General features: G+C 40.2%; 1 protein-coding gene across 3 annotated transcripts in view; it reads right to left on the bottom strand.

The window, feature by feature from the left end:
• grin2aa (glutamate receptor, ionotropic, N-methyl D-aspartate 2A, a) overlaps nucleotides 1-16909 on the bottom strand; it is a 315483-nt gene that overhangs the window by 171905 nt on the left and 126669 nt on the right. For all 3 annotated transcript variants that reach the window (XM_063059218.1, XM_063059219.1, XM_063059217.1), the window contains exon 3: nucleotides 14581-15173. In XM_063059218.1, the coding sequence (XP_062915288.1) occupies nucleotides 14581-15173 (593 nt within the window). The remainder of the gene's footprint in view (nucleotides 1-14580; nucleotides 15174-16909) is intronic.

Below are 16909 nucleotides of genomic sequence, written 5' to 3'. Positions count from 1 at the left end.
GGGGAGCAGAAATTCTAAAACTGAAAGGCATGGTCTCAGTATAAGGGGATGGCCACTCATGATGGAGATAAGAGCAGATATCCTCTCTCAGAGAGCTGTGAGTGTTAGGAATTCTCTACCCTTGAGCTTTATATATCTGAGCTTGTAACCCAGATATATATTCAAATCTGGGCTTCTGAGTTATCATGACATAGGTTATAGGTATCTGGTAAAGAAATGAATTTGAGGCCAAAATTCAGATTGGACCCCACCACCCAGGACGTGTTCTCTTCTCAATGCTGCCGCCGGGAAGAAAGTACAGGAGCCTTAGGGCTCATGTCACCAGGTTTGGGAACAGTTGTGTTACCCCAGCCATCAGGCCCTTGAACCAAAGGGGATAATTTCACTCAACTTCACTTGCCCCATCATGGAAATGTTCCGTCAACCTATGGACTCACTTTCAAGGACTCTTTGTCTCATGCCTTTGATATTTATTGCTTATTTATTTATTAACATTTATTTCTTTTTGTATTTGCAGTTTGTTGTATTTTGCACACTGGTTGAATGCTCAAGCTGGTGCGGTCTTTAATTGATTCTGTTATGGTTATTATTCTATGGATTTATTGAGTATGCCTGCAAGAAAATGTATCTTGGGGTTGCATATGGTGACATATATGTACTTTGATAATAAATTTACTTTGAACTTTGACAAAATTATACCAGATAGCAGAGCAGGTTTGAGTAGGCCTACTGCCTTCCTATCATTTTCTTCCATCTTTCTTCATTCATAGGATAAGGGTGAAAAGTGAAATATTTAAGGGAAACCTGAGGGGGAACATCTTCACTCAGAGGGTGTTGCAAATGTGGAGTGAGCTGCCAGTGGATATGTACTCCATTTCAACATTTAAGCTAGGTTTGGATAAGTACATGAAAAGGGAGGGATATGGAGGGAAAAAGTCCAAGTGCAGGTCGATGGGACTAGGCAGAATAATAGCTCAGCACAGACTAGATGGGCTGAGGGGCCTGCTTCTGAGCTGCAGTCCTCTGTTACCCGGCATAATTTCTTTTTAGATTTATTGGTGACTATCTTGATCTTGGATTACCTCATGACTGAAGTCTCTGAGATTTCCACCATTTTTTAATGTGACTGAATAGGCTCGGTAGACACACAGTATATCCGGCTATTTAATAAACTTTAGGTTTGCTTAAATATGCATATGGTTCAGCTCTTACATTTATAGCACAATTGACAGCCCTGTGCTCAGGATCAAAGTACTTAAAATGCATAGAAACTACTGTGAGCTCCTTTATCTAGAAATCCATCTATCAATATTGGAATTAATTTTAACTCAGCACACCCAAAAAATGGTAGGAGGGCTGTTAAGATGAAACAAGTAACTAATCAGCTCAGATCCCAACCATATGTAAGGTAAAACCCAACAGAGCTCTATGGGTAGATGAGGTGGCTAAGAATAAATAATCCCTGTGATTTTACAGCTGGGCCTAAGTATGTAGGTATAAACTCTGGTACATCTAACACTACTCTTAGAGAGCTAAATAAAGACATAAGAATAACATAAGAAAATTGAACAGTAAAAGGCCATGTTCTGCCTATCGTGAACAATCTGACCCAGGCCGCAGCTCCTCTTCAGTTCCCCATAGCTCTCAATTCCCTGCTCTTTCAAGATATATTTAATTCCGCTTTAAATGCCCCAAGGATCATTTGAAGGAAACTAAAATGTCACCCACAGGCGGCTGCCCAGTGCTCTTTTTACATGTGTTCTCAGCAGAAAGTAGAGCAGCAGTATTCAAATAGTGCCCAGCAGATAAAATCACCATGACTTCTTGCAGTCTAAAGTAATTTCTTAATTCCCTTCTGCTCATATCCAACTCAATGGGCTAAATCTAGCTGCTTCATCCTTCATTCTCAGTATTATGTGCTTCTGTCTTCAGAAGACATGAACAATGTTACTACTGGAGTCAGCGGATACTTTTCAGGCATTAGTCTTTCAGACAGATCAAGGCCAGAAGTTCGATAGGATTAATATCATTGAGATCAGTTGACTCACGAGTGACAAAGGTACAAGTGGGTCACAGTCAGCTTTCTGAGTGAAAACGTTTATCACTTCACTGTGGTGTTAATGGATCAAACAAGATATCAGCACACAGACAAAATACTGGAGGAACTCAGTAGGCCCGGCAGCATCTATAGAAAAGAGTAAACAGTCCACATATCGGGCTGAGACCCTTCATTGATGGGGAAGGGTCTTTTCTTTCTATTTAAATCTTTTTATTAATTTTCCAAAATTATACACAGAATAATAATATTGATACAGAGAGTTTGGAATTATCTTATTGTTGATAAACATGTACAAAAAAGACTTCAAATAATACAGGTGTAATAGACTTCCAAACTCTTAATATAGTTCATTATAGAGAAAAAAGAAATTTAAAAAATGTAAAGAAAACCCCCCCCCAAAAAAAACAAAAAAATAAAACTAAATACCAAACCCAAAAAGAAAGCAGACAGAACAAAACAAGGCTGGACCAATATCTTCAATCAAATACATTCAATAATGTTGTCAACTCCGCTCCTCTATTCGTATATTTTAAGTTAATAAGAAGGATTCGGAAAAGGTCAAGTTACATCATATGGAAATGTTGAATAAATGGCTTCCAAGTCTCTTCAAATTTAACCGAGGGATCAAAAATGACACTTCTAATTTTTTCTAAATTTAAACATGATATAGTTTGAGAAAACCATTGAAATGTAGTAGGAGGGTTGGTCTCCTTCCAATTCAATAAAATGGATCTTCTGGCCATTAAAGTAACAAATGCGATCATCCGACAGGCTGAAGAGGATAAAGATCTAGGTTCCATCATTGTCAAACCAAAAGTTGCCATAATAGGATAGGGTTGTAAGTCAAGAAGCAAAACTGTTGAAATAATATCAAAAATATCTTTCCAGAATTTTTCCAAAAGAGGGCAGGACCGGAACATATGAGTCAGAGAAGCCACCTCAGAGTGACATCTGTCACAAATAGGGTTTATATGGGAATAAAAACGGGCTAGTTTATCTTTAGACATATGGGCCCTATGCACTACTTTAAATTGTATTAATATATGTTTGGCACATATAGAGGAAGAGCTAATTAATTGAAAAATTTTATCCCATTTCTCTATAGGTAGGAGAAGTTGAAGTTCCCTTTCCAATTCATTTTTAATTTTATCAGATATACCTGGCTGTAATTTCATAATTATATCATAAATAGTTGTTATTAATCCCTTCTGAAAGGGATTTAAACCGAAAATTTTATCGGTGATATCAGTAGGGAGTGAAATTGGGAAGGTAGGCAGCGTGGTATTTAAAAAGTTTCTTATTTGTAAATATCTTTAAAAATGGGATCTGGGCAAATTATATTTATTAGATAACTGTTCAAAAGACATGAAACAGTTATTCAGAAATAAGTCACGGAAACATGTTTTACCTTTCGTTTTCCATATCAAAAGGGCTTGATCCATAACTGAGGGTTGAAAAAAAATTAGATATAATAGGGCTTGATAATATCAATTTGTTCAACCAAAAAATTTACAAAATTGAAACCATATTTGTAATGTATGTTTAATTATTGGATTAACCATTTGTTTATTCAATTTAGATAATACAAAAGGAAGTGAAGTTCCTAAAATGAAAGCCAAAGAGAACCCTTGTACAGAGTAGCCTTCAAGGTTTACCCAATGTGGACTTGGAATTATATTCCAATCTTGCGTCCAAAATATTGAATATTAATTGCCCAATAATAGAATCTTAGATTCGGCAATGCTAAACCACCATCTTTCTTGGACTTCTGTTAATATTTTTTCCTTAACTTGGGATATTTATTCTGCCATATATAGGAGGAAATTTTAGAATCAATAGTATCAAAAAAAGATTTAGGAATAAAAATTGGTATCGCTTGGAGTAGATATAAAAATTTAGGTAGAATAATCATTTTAATAGCATTGATCCAATCAGCGATAGAGACAATGGGGACCATTTAGTAATCAGTTGTTTAACCTGACTAATTAACGGTAAAAGATTGAGCTTGAACAAGTCCTTATGTCTCTTAGCAATTTTAACTCCCAAATAAGTAAAATAGTCAGCAATCACTCTGAATGGTGAACATCTATAAATGGGAACCTGCATATTTAATGGAAAAAGTTCACTCTTACCAAGATTCAATTTGTAACCAGAAAAAAATACTAAACTGAGCAAGCAGAGATAATACCGCCGGAATGGATTTCTCAGGGTTAGAAATAGATAATAGTAGATCATCTGCATATAGTGATGATTTATGTATCTCATTTCCATGGGTAATATCAAATATATTAGGAGAGTCACGAATAGCAATAGCGAATAATAGTGGACTAAGAGGGCAACCCTGTCTAGTACCACGGAATAATTGAAAAAAGGGAGATGATTATTAGTAAATACCGAAGTCAAAGGAGTAAGGTATATCAATTTAATCCAAGATATGAATATCAGACTAAAATTAAATTTGTCAAGCATATTAAACAAATATGTCCATTCAACTCTACCAAAGGCTTTCTCAGAGTCCAGTGAAATGACGCATTCTGGAGTTCTAGGTGAAGGAGTATAAACAATATTCATTAATCTCCTAATATTAGAGAAGGAGTAAGGATTTTTAATAAACAACAACACACATCAAAGTTGCTGGTGAACGCAGCAGGCCAGGCAGCATCTCTAGGAAGAGGTACAGTCGACATTTCAGGCAACGAAGGATCTCAGCCTGAAACATCGACTGTACCTCTTCCTAGAGATGCTGCCTGGCCTGCTGCGTTCACCAGCAACTTTGATGTGTATTGCTTGAATTTCCAGCATCTGCAGAATTCCTGTCATTTAGGATTTTTAATAAATCCAGTCTGATCAACAGAAATAATTTGAGGCAATATATTCTCCAATCTCGTTGCCAATATTTTAGAAAAAATTTTAGAATCCTCATTCAGCAAACATATAGGCCTATAAGATGCACATTCATTAGGATCCTTATCTTTTTTGAGAATTAGGGAAATAGAAGCTCGCTAAAAAGATTGTGGTAATTTACCTATAGATACTGCATCTCTAAGGATTCTACATAGCCAAGGAGACAGTATAGATGGGGAAGGGTCTAGGCCCGAAATGCTGACTATTTACTCTTTTTCCATAGATCCTGTGTAGCTTGCTGAGTTCCTCCAACATTCTGTGTGTGTTGCTTTGGATTTCCAGCACCTGCAGATTCCTCATCTTCAAGATACCAACACATTTGTCAGATTATTTAGGTAGTGTCGATCTTCCTCATGTGCCACAGATGCTGAGACACACCCTAGGGTGTGCTGGGACACATTATCAGTGATGTAACCTGGAGCCATTGGGTGCCTTGGGTCTGTCAACATCAGACACCCTTGCTCGGGTGACCCAGCCAGGGTTGATCAGGCCCTGGTTTGTGTACCAGCAGCACTGGTCTACGGATCACACCTGTTGATACGTAGTCATCTGGAGGCTCGGTCAGCAGCTTCTGTGACGGCCCTGATGGCTCTTTTCTTTGCAGCCCCCGTAATGCCAAGGAGAGAGTAGATTCTGCACAGTGAGCAGCCACGGAAACCTCTACACCCGTCTCTATAGGCTCGCAACATGCCCTCCACCCCTGTCTCTGGTACTGCTCTACCAGCTCCTGGCACTTGGCTTTCCAATGCTCAAGCACCAGCTCACCATGTTATGAAGACCACAGCATATCCAAACAACAATTACAGTGACTAAACTTTTAAAATACATTGAAGATCTTCACAGTCAAGCAGAAATGATATTGAATGCTTCTGGTATCAAGAGTCTCAGGAGAAGTTGAAAATTTCACCAGAAATGGTCAACTAAAGATCAGTGGGTTTCTGATAAACTTGAATTCATTAATTCCAGATATACTTCTTACCTCTGCATAGTGATTGGTCCTCAAAGTACACAGCGATACATTCCATGGAGTTTGCCCAAACTCCTGCCATAATTTTGAAGCAAGCTCATGTGAAGCCTTATTTTTCCATTTGCTTTAAGCCCATCCAACCATCAAGAATTTCATTGATACTCATCCTCAAGTTGGCTGCAATGTGACTTCATTCACTTTCACTGCAAGTTCAGTGATTCCTTTCATGTGTACTTACACAGCAGTCTTTGATTTGAATGTACACAATAACACAGAATCAACTCAATGTCAAATTCCAAAAATCCTAAATGAGAACACAGCTATCTCCTTATTCTGACACTATAGCTGTATTTTGGTGATATTTCATTTAAATACCTAAGTTTTGTTGGTTTAGACATGATGGAGAAGGTACGAAAGAGGGAGAGAGGGTTTGCATTACTGCTAAAGGAGAATTTCACAGTAATACTCAGCGAGGTCATACTGGAGGGCACAGGCAATTTTGGAGGAGTTCAGAAGTAAGATAAGTGAAATAAGATAGATGAGAAGGAGAAGCTAAATCAGATTTATCAGTATTACAGTGGAGTAAGAGAAATTACAAGGGCATGAGAGAGGAGGTGGCCAGAATTGATTGGAAAAGAACACTGGCAGGGATGATGGCAGAGCAGCAATGGCTGGAATTTCTGGAGAAGGCATAGGATATATATAGCCCAAAGAGGGAAAAGTATTCTAAAGGAATGATGACACAACTGTGGCTAACAAGAGAAGTCAAAGCCAACATAAAAGCCAAAAAGAGGGCATATAATAGAGGAAAAATAAGTTGCAAGTTAGAGCATTGGGAAGTTTTTAAAAACCAACAAAAGGCAACTAAAAAAGTTAAGAAGGGAAAGATGAAATACAAAAAGAAGCTAGCCAATAATATTAAAGAGGATACCAAGAAGTTTCTTCAGTTACATAAAGTGTAAAAGAGAGGTCAGAGTGGGTATTGGACCTCTGGTGAATGATGCTGGAGAGGTAGAAATGGGGGACAGGGAAATGGCAGATGAACTGAAGAAGTATTTTTTGCATCAGTCTTCACTGCGGAAGACACTAGCAGTATGGTGGAAGTTCTGGATGCCAGGGGTCATGAAGTGTGTGAAGTTACCATTACTAAAGAGAAGGTTCTAGGGAAACTGAAAAGTCTGAAGGTAGTTAAGTCACCTGGGCCATTTTAGCATGGAAAAACTGTGGCTGATTGGCAGGAGGTAAAGAGTGGGAATAAAGGGAGCCTTTTCTGTTTGGCTGCCACTGATAAGTGGTGTTCCACAAGGGTCTGTGTTGAGACTGATTTTTTTTTCCGTTAAATGTCAAAACCGGCTCACCCATAGAAGACAGAGGGTCGCGGTGGAGGGCTGGTATTCTGGCTAGAAGTCCATGACAAGTGGTGTTTCGCAAGGATCGGTGCTGGGACATCTGATGTTGGTGATTATGGATGAAAATGTAGACAGGTAGATTAGACCGTGTCCAGATGACACCAAGATTAGTGGAGTTGTAGAAAGTGTAAAAGACTATCAAAGAACATAGCAGGATTTATTTTTGCACATAGAAGAGGCCTTTCAGACCCTTCTATCTGCACCACCCAGCAATCCCCAATTTAACCCTAACCTAAACATGTGACAATTTACAATCACCAATTAACCTACTAAGCAGTACATCTTTGGACTGTGGGAGGAAACCAGAGAACATGGAGAAAACCCATGTACTCCATGGGGAGGATGGGAAAGATATAGATCAGTTACGGGTATGAACAGAGAAGCGACAGATAGAGTTGTGATGTCCAGGGCTGGGGGACCTTTTTGCCAAACTCGGCTTTTTAACATAGCAGCTGACATTTCTAGAGATCAAATAGCTGTTTTTGACTAAGTTAAACTTCTAACTAATAATCTTTGCTCAACTTCTTGCCATAACCAGGAGCCAGTCTTTAGTTCTTAATGTTAATGACGAGCAATAATCATTCTCAAGTTAAAAAGACAGCTCTGCAAACAAACCGCACTGTCTATAGAGCAAAGGATGCTGGCCCACAGGATGGAGCTTGTTGCAATGTCAAACAATGGGGTTATCTTTACTGGGTTTGTATCAAACCAGACAACATTGGCTAAGTTATTTAGTTCAAGGAAGTTTGCAGACCAGATGAATACTATCACTTAGCACATCAAATAGCTAATCTATCAAAAATTGGAAGATTTGTGTACACAGAGAGTCAGCATTCACAGTATTAATTTTGGGTACTTGGGAAATATATCCTCAGATGTTCTTAGACCATCTGCGTGAAAAGGTATCTGAAAAAATATCACATGGGTATCAAGTGGCAAAAAAACCCAGAATAACTGTAGGAGAGCAGTCAAGCATGTAAGACATATTCAAAGAACGTCAAGAAGAATCGCAAAAACACAGTGTGACTAGAGTCCCTTCCTCTGCCTTTGATTGCTGGAAAGAATGGCTCGTTTGTCTGCAACTCGTTGGAATGTCTTGTTAGCTTATGGAAATTGTATCTGTCTTTTGGAAATCCTTGGTGTTTTTGAAATCATTTATAATTTGGAAATCTGTTAAAAGATAGAAAATCTATGAGTTTTAAATATGCTTTAAGAATTTTATCTAAATTTAAGCATGTATCACCAAAATTAAAGAACTGTATTTAAACTAATTTGTTAGCTGTAAGTATCTTTTCCTTGGTATGGATGAGGGACCCATCATTCAAATAGTGGGTATTGGCAGCTACACTCACTGTGGCAGATAAACAGGAAAGTAATCTAGCCTTAGGTGGCTACAGTAACCTCCCGTTAGTGAAGGTACACATAGCTACGGTATCTATATTGGATAGGACTCAAGATCATTGTTTGAGTTTTAGAATTTTACAGTCAGCGAATGCAATACCATCACAGAGTTTGATCCAGGCAAGTGTGATGTGTTGCACTTTGGGAGGTCAAATGAAAGGCAAGAGTATACAGTTTATGGTGGACCTTTTAATAGCATTGAGCACAGAGGGATCTTCGGGTACATTCCATAATTGGTTACACATGGATAAGGTAGTGAAGAAAGCAAGTGTGTATTTGTCTTCATTGGTGGGGAGGGTTGAGTTTTAGAAGAAGGAAACCATGTTGCAGCTATACAAAACTTCAGTGAGACTTCACTCGGAGTATTGCGTTTCATTCTGTTTTCTCCATTGTAGGAAAGATGTAGAGTCTGCGGAGAGTGTGTAGAAGAGGTTTACCAGGACACTGGCTGAATTAGAGGGCATGAGCAGTATGGAAAAGTTGGACAAACTTGGGTTGTTCACTCTGTTGCATTGGAGGCTGAGGACAGATCTGACAGAGGTTTCAAAAATTATGAGAGGCATAGATAGGGTAGACAGTCAGAATCTTTTCCCCAGTGTAGAAATATCAAATACCAAAAGACATACTTCTACATTTAGAGAGAGATGTACAAAGGATAATACATTAGACACGATAGAATGGTGGAGCCTTCTCGATAGGCCGAATGGCCTAATTCTGCTCCAATGCCTTAGGTTGTTGTGGTCTAAAACAATGTTGGGGGCAAGTTTTTTTTTTACGGAGAGAAGTAGGCACCTGGAATAGATTACCAGGGGTAATCATGGAAGCAGGCAGTTTGGTGGAGTTTAAAAGACTTTTAGATAGATGAATGAATATGAAGGAATGGAGAGATATGGACATTTATTATAAATTGGCAAGAAGATCGGCATAACATCATGGGCTGAATGGCCTGACTAGTGCTGTACCGTTCTACCTTTTATGTTTTAGAAGTATTCCTCTGATTATAAAAGTACTTTGTGACACACTTAAAGGAATTAGAAAGTTCCACACGTCAGCAAGTCTTTCTTTTCTGAAACAGCCCTAAGCTTTCCAGCTCCTAGTTTATAGACAGCCCTGAAGTCACAGGTTCAACTAAAATATGCCTGAAGATTGGCACTTCAATTCCAATATTTAGTCTTATCAAGGATATTCTACTTAGCAGCTGTCAAAATTGTTCGATGCAGAGTTCCCGTTTTTAAAATATTTTTTTTATTGATTCAATAACAATGTTAACTCAGCCTTGGTTTCTGTGTGTGAAAAGACAGCACACCTGGAAGTCAAGAATAAGGAAAAGGCCCTGAGCTATTCAAGGTGGTGAGAGTGCTGGAGAGCTGAAGCTGGGCAGAGGGAAGAGTCAGGACCAACGCCTGGCAGGCTCCTTGTCCTTGTAAGGACCTGTTCCCCATGGCCCACATTGACTCCACATAAAAGCAAGCAAGGTCACAGCGTCCACTTCACTGAGACAAAAGTCCATAGCCTGGTCCACAGATACACTAGGAAGCCTGGCCAGTGTGATTGACAACATTGTCTGGTGGACTGAATTCATTTGATAACCTGCTGGATTACAACCTGGTTCCACCACAGTGTAAAATCCCATTCCATTGACCCATCACTTATGGGATGATCACTCTCACCTTTCCCTGTCTCTCTGGTTACCCATTTTGTTACTGTTTTTGGTGCTGCTGCAAAGAAAAGTGGTATGGGAACAGTATGCCTGACAGTGATCTATAGCCTTACGAAAGTATAAACTACATGTGACATCGGCACTAGATGTTATTTGCATGTTAAAGCTGAAATCGATGCATGTGCTCTTTCTAATCTAGTCTGGAGAAGCCATTTCAGAAATAGGCTGCAAACTGTCAGTGGCTTTTAGCTTACAATTGGCTGCTTTGCTTTGGTAAGCGTAACAAATGACCACTGTAGTTAACTGGTGTTGGGGGTGGTGTAGTGGTTAGCACAACGTGTTACAGGACCGTCGACCTGGATTCAGTTCCCACTGCTGCCTGACAGGAATTTGTACATCCTCCCTGTGACCCCGTGCGTTTCTACCAGATGCTCCGGTTTCCTCCCATAGTCCAAAGATCTACCGGTTTGTGGGTTAGTTAGTCATTGCAAATTGTCCCGTGGTTAGGCTAGGGTTAAATCAGGTGGTGTGGCTTGAAAGGCTGGAAGGGCCTATTCCACACTGTATCTCTAAATTCATTTGTTCAGTTTGTGCTATGTCGTATGATGTGGGTGACCATGGTCTTCGCATGACCATGATTGTTCTTGACAAATTTTTCTATAGGAGTGGTTTGCCATGGCCTGTCTGTACAAGGTGGGTGACCCCAGCCGTTATCAACACTCTTCAGAGATTGTTCGCCTGGCATCATATGACCATCCACCGCCTGCTCACACAGTTTCACGTGACCCTGATCGGTGATGGAGCTAAGCAGGTGCTATACCTTGCCCAAGGGTGACCTGCAGGCTAGTGGAGGGAAGGAGCACCTTACACCTACTCTGGTAGAGAACCTGTATCTCTAAATTAATTAATTAATGCTATTTCCACATTGATATTTTAATAACAAAGTAAGCAGGACCAAAATTCGCAGAACTGTACAATGCAAGAAAGCACTTAATCCAGCATAATGCTGTGAGCTCTTTGAAGGAGATGCCCATTTACAGCAGCTCTTTAAATAGTGCTCAATTGGTAATATTGTTTTCACTGAACCAGAAGGTGTTGTCTTCCTGGTCTACACATGAGGCTGAAGCACTTAAACCTTGGCTGAGGGAGCACTAAGAAAGTTGCTGTCTTTATGAGGTATTGTGAGATTCTGTTAAGGGAATGCAACTTCAAGACCTAAGTTTGAAGAGAGGCAAAGGATGTTCCAGCCAACATTTCTGCCTCAAACAGATGATCTGGCAGTTGGTGTTTGGAGGAGCTCGCTACATGCAAGTTTTGATGCACTTCAATGGTGATGGTATTTCAAAAGTATTCAACTTGTTGCAAGGTTTAAATCATTTTGAAAATCATAATATACACACTTATCTCTTTATTGCTGCCACCAACCAATATTATCATTTTATAATTCAGAAGCTCCGCCCTGGGACCAGCACATAAGTGCCATTAAGAAGGAGCCACGACAGTGCGTCTACTTTCTTAAAAGTTTGCGAAGATTCCACATGTCATCTAAATCTTTAACAAACTTCAATAGATGCATGGTGGAGAGTATCATGACTGGTTGCACCAATGCACAAGAATAGAAAAGTCTACAAAAAGTAATGGATGCAGCCCAATCCAACACAGGAAAAGCCCTCCCCACCATTGAACACAACTACAAGGAGCACTACCACAAGAGAGCAGAATCCATTATCAAGGGCTCCCACCATCTAGACCATGATCTATTCTCATTGCTACCATCAGGAAGCAGGTCCAGGAGCCTTAGGTCCCACACCACCAGGTTCAGGCACAGTCATTACTCTCCAAGCATCAGGCTCCTAAACCAGAATGGATAACTTCATTCACCTCTGAAATGATTTCACAACCTACGAACTTATTTTCAAGGTCTCTATCACTCATGTTATCAGTATTATTTATTTATCGTTTTTTTTTTGTATTTGCAGTTTGCCTTCTTTTGTACGTTGGTTGTTTGTCAATCTTTGTGTGTAGTTTTTCATTGATTCTATTGTATTTCTTTATTTTCCTGTAAATGTCTGCAAAAAAAATGAATCTCGGGGTAGTATATGGTGATAGATACACACTTGATAATAAATTTACTCAGATTTTTGAATTTTCTGAGCTTTGATCAAGGTAGGGTGACATTAACATGCTTTCGTTTGATGCCAAATATTAAGTGATAGATTATATAAATCAGAAGAAATTATAGTCACTTAAAACTATGCCCCCTCCTCTCAGACTGGCACTAACATTCCCAATCATGCTTTAAGTTTGCAGAATGGTAGTTTGCAGTAGAACAATTGCTGACATCAATTTAAGTTCAAAGTTCAAAGTAAATTTATTATCAAAGTACATACATGTCACCATATACAACCCTGAGGTTCATTTTCTTGTGGGCATTCTCAATAAATCCAATAACGATAATAGAATCAATGAAAGACCACAGCAACGGGATGGAGAACCACTGTGCAAAACTGGGAAATGGCAACAGTCTAAATATATATTCAAAGGTCCAATTCAATGTCAGAGAAATGAATACAATATACATCCTGAAATGCTTTTTCTTCGCAAACATCCACGAAAACAGAGGTGCCCCAAAGAATGAATGACAGATAAATGTAAGAACCCCAAAGACCCCCCCCAGCTTTCCTCCCTCCCCCGCGTAAGTGGCAGCGAGCAACGATCCCCCTCCCCCCACCGGCAAAATAAGAAGCAAGCATCAGTATCACCACCGAGCACTCAGCATGAGCAAAGCAATATCAAAGACACAGACTTGCAGTTACACCAACGATTTCACATTTCATCCAGCATACGGCACACTGCAGATTCTCTCTCTCCATAATAAGGGAGAAGGAGGTGTCTCTGTTTCCCACCACCAAGTGGGGAGACATAACAAACAACTCGCTGGTTTACGATGTTAAAAGTCCATTACATCGGTTTTTCCCGAGCTCAGTGCCCGAAGATCGCAAAGATCTCAGGTCTTCAGGCCCACAGCAGATATCCTGACTCCCCCGACGACACACGGGTCTCCTGCCGTGACACCGACCCTCGATCTATAAGACCATAAGACCATAAGACAAAGGAGCAGGAGTCAGCCATTCGGCCCATTGTGTCTGCTCCGCCATTCTATCATGAGCTGATCCATTCTCCCATTTAGTCCCACTCCCCCGCCTTCTCACCATAACCTTTGATGACCTGGCTACTCAGATACCTATCAATCTCTGCCTTAAATACACTCAATGACTTGGCCTCCACTGCCGCCCGTGGCAACAAATTCCACAGATTCACCACCCTCTGGCTGAAAAAATTTCTTCACATCTCTGTTCCGAATGGGCGCCCTTCAACCCTTAAGTCATGCCCTCTCGTACTAGACTCTCCCACCATGGGAAACAACTTTGCCACATCCACTCTGTCCTTGCCTTTCAACATTCAACATGTTTCTGTGAGGTCCCCGAGATGTTAGGCTTCCAAATTCGAGCTGGACTCTCAGGCTAGCTATCTAATTCTTTTAATACAGAAAAACTTTCCAAAGTGCTCCTCTGGAGTTTATCAAAGAACAAAAAATGATGTTCCACGACATTGTTAGGTGACTAAAATATATGACAGTGCATAGGGCTGAGAATAGATTAGCTGTTCACTTGTGATGTGAGGTATGTTGGCCCTACTCCCTGTCCATTGTGTAAAATGTATTTCAAGTGGTTTCTTAACACAGAATAGATGTTTACCACAGCTATTAAGAATATAATAAAAATTAAGCAGGTGCATTTTAACTATACCCTCCCGTTCCATCTTCAGGATATCTTGTTATTATACACTGGCCCAAATAAAGAGAAGGCACTGGTTTACTTCAAAGTCTCTCAAATTCCTATGTTGAAGTCAACTGCTAGAAAGTACACAGAATTCCCACAACTGATTACTTCTTTGAATTTCTTTGGTTCTAATTTCTAAATCAGAAATCCTCAAGAAGTAAAGGCCCCATTCCACCCGGATTACAACAGTAGAGAAGAATTTTCTCTCCCACAGTATCCAAGCATTGTATTTTTGTTCTCTTACATCTTTACAGTTTGCCTGGTTACACATAACGTGTTAAATCTTATATGATTTCCTCATCAGCAGAATAAAGTGAAGCAAAATATCAAGAACTTACTTGTGCAGGGAAAGAAATGGAAGGACCTTCTGTTCCAACTGGCCGTAGCAACTTGTCTTCGCCTCAGGAATGTATCCATATTGCTCCATCATGGCGGAAGCAGCTGTTGTGATGATGCCAACAGCGTCCGTCACCCTTTCTGTCAGGCTGTAGTCCCATTCGTCGTATGACACAGATATCAGCCCGGCTGGAAATTCCTCAGGTATGATGTCTGTGTTACCCGTAACCAAGCTGGGCACAAGCCAGGTGAAACCAAAGCCCGTGAGGCCTAGAGAACGGGCCTCCTCCAGTATGAAAACAGCTTCGTCTTTCGAACAGTACAGCAGAATAACTGATGATTGTATTCTCTTCAACTGAACTTGAGCCTTTGAATCTCCGTCAACAGCATCTAACGTGATAGTGGCGAGAAGCTCCCAGCCCACAAAGCTATTTTCAACTGTGGTTTTTAATACACTAATAAATTCATGATATCCAGGGAAGGTGCTGGTTACAACGGAGAACTCGTGCCAGTCATATTCCTCCATGATATTTAACATCACTCCAACCTGCTGTTGTATGGAAGCCCCGAACTGGAAAAATGTTGACTTTTGATCCTGCAATAGAAATTACAAAATAATTTTATGATAACATTTGGAAAAAGAAACGGGCAGTATAGCTAGGTGAGTACAACATATTGATGCAGTTACAAAGAAGGCAGAAGGCAGCGGCTATATTTCATCAGGAGTTTGACGAGAGTTGGTATGATACCAAAGGCAAGTTTCTACCAGTGTACCGTGGAGAGCATTCTGACAGGCTGCATCCCTGTCCGGTAAGGAGGGGAAGCTGCACAGGATCAGAAAAAGCAGCAGAAAGTTGCAAACTCTGCCAGCTCTATCGTGGCACTAGCCTCCCTGGCATCAAGGGGATCGTCAAAAGGCGGTGCCTCAAAAAGGCGGCATCCATTGTTAAGGACACCCCCACGCCCATCACCCAGGGCATGCCTTCTTCTCACTGCTACCATTGAGTGGGTGGTATAGGAGCTTGAAAACACACACTCAATACTTAAGGAACAGCTTCTTCCCCTCTGCCCTCAGATTTCTGAGTGGACAATGAACCCATGTACACTACCTCAATATTTTTGCTCTCTTTTTGCACTAATTAGTTAACTTAGTTTTTAAAAATACATTTCTTATTATAATTTATAGCTTTTTTTGTTATGCATTGCAATGTGGTGCTGCCACAAAACAACAAATTTCACGACATATGCCAATGATATTAAACCTGATTCTGAACTAGTAATACAATGGAAAAACACACATTAAAGCTTTATGCAACAAAACAATGCAGTTGAAGAGTGTACAGTGCCGTGCAAAAGTCTTAGATATGTATAAACAGCTATGGAGGCTACACACATCAAAGTTGCTGGTGAACGCAGCAGGCCAGGCAGCATCTCCAGGAAGAGGTACAGTCGACGTTTCGGGCCGAGAGGCTAAGACTTTTGCAGAGTACTGTAATAATTTTATGTATTACACTGTACTGCTGCCACAAAAAAATAAATTTCATGACATATAGGAGTGATGATAAACTTGATTCTGATACTGTGGATTGAGAGTGGGGGGGGGGTGTTGCCAAAGGCGAATCATGGTTGGGGAAAGTGGAAGGAAGAAAGGAGGAAGTGGGAAGTACCAGAGAGACATCCTGTAATGATCAATAAACCAAATGTTTGGAATCAAATTACCTTGCCTGGTATCTAAATAACCCTGGGTGTGTCTGCACCCATGCCTTCCTGCCACATCTGACACTTTTTCTCTGCCACCTGTCCCACACTCCTCTCACGGACTCCACCCTTGCCATTCCCGATATCCTTTACCCCACCAGATTTACAAACTCACTCTCTGCTCCACATTGACAAATACAGTACTGTGCATAAGTCTAAGGCACCCTAGCTCTTTGTAAGTGTCTAAGAATTTTGCACAGTACTTGTTCATGAAAAGACATTAACAGAGGTGGTCAATGGGGTGAGCTTTAAGGAAAACCGTCAAGGTGAACAGAATGGTAGAGAGATAAACTTCACATTCCAGTATACAATATTAGCATGAAATTGTTTTGATTGTGTATGCATATCCTATCAATCATCACTGTTCAACACATTATGATTTACAGGATTTCTTATCTTGGACTACAGAGATCAATTTTCCATTAAGTACGAACAGGTTGCATTAACAACAGTTGCTGCTTTATTCTGAACGTAGCCTATGGAGCCTGCACAATACGCTCTGTTTTTCACTGCAATCAGCTTTGAATACTTGAACAGGAACATTTCATAATCCATTCAGAAAAATTTGGCAGC

This window comes from Mobula hypostoma, chromosome 9 (assembly GCF_963921235.1).
Source record: "Mobula hypostoma chromosome 9, sMobHyp1.1, whole genome shotgun sequence".
In the NCBI taxonomy this organism is placed as follows: domain Eukaryota; kingdom Metazoa; phylum Chordata; class Chondrichthyes; order Myliobatiformes; family Myliobatidae; genus Mobula; species Mobula hypostoma.
Note: the sequence above shows the minus strand (reverse complement) of the source record. Positions and strands in the feature narration are given on the sequence as shown.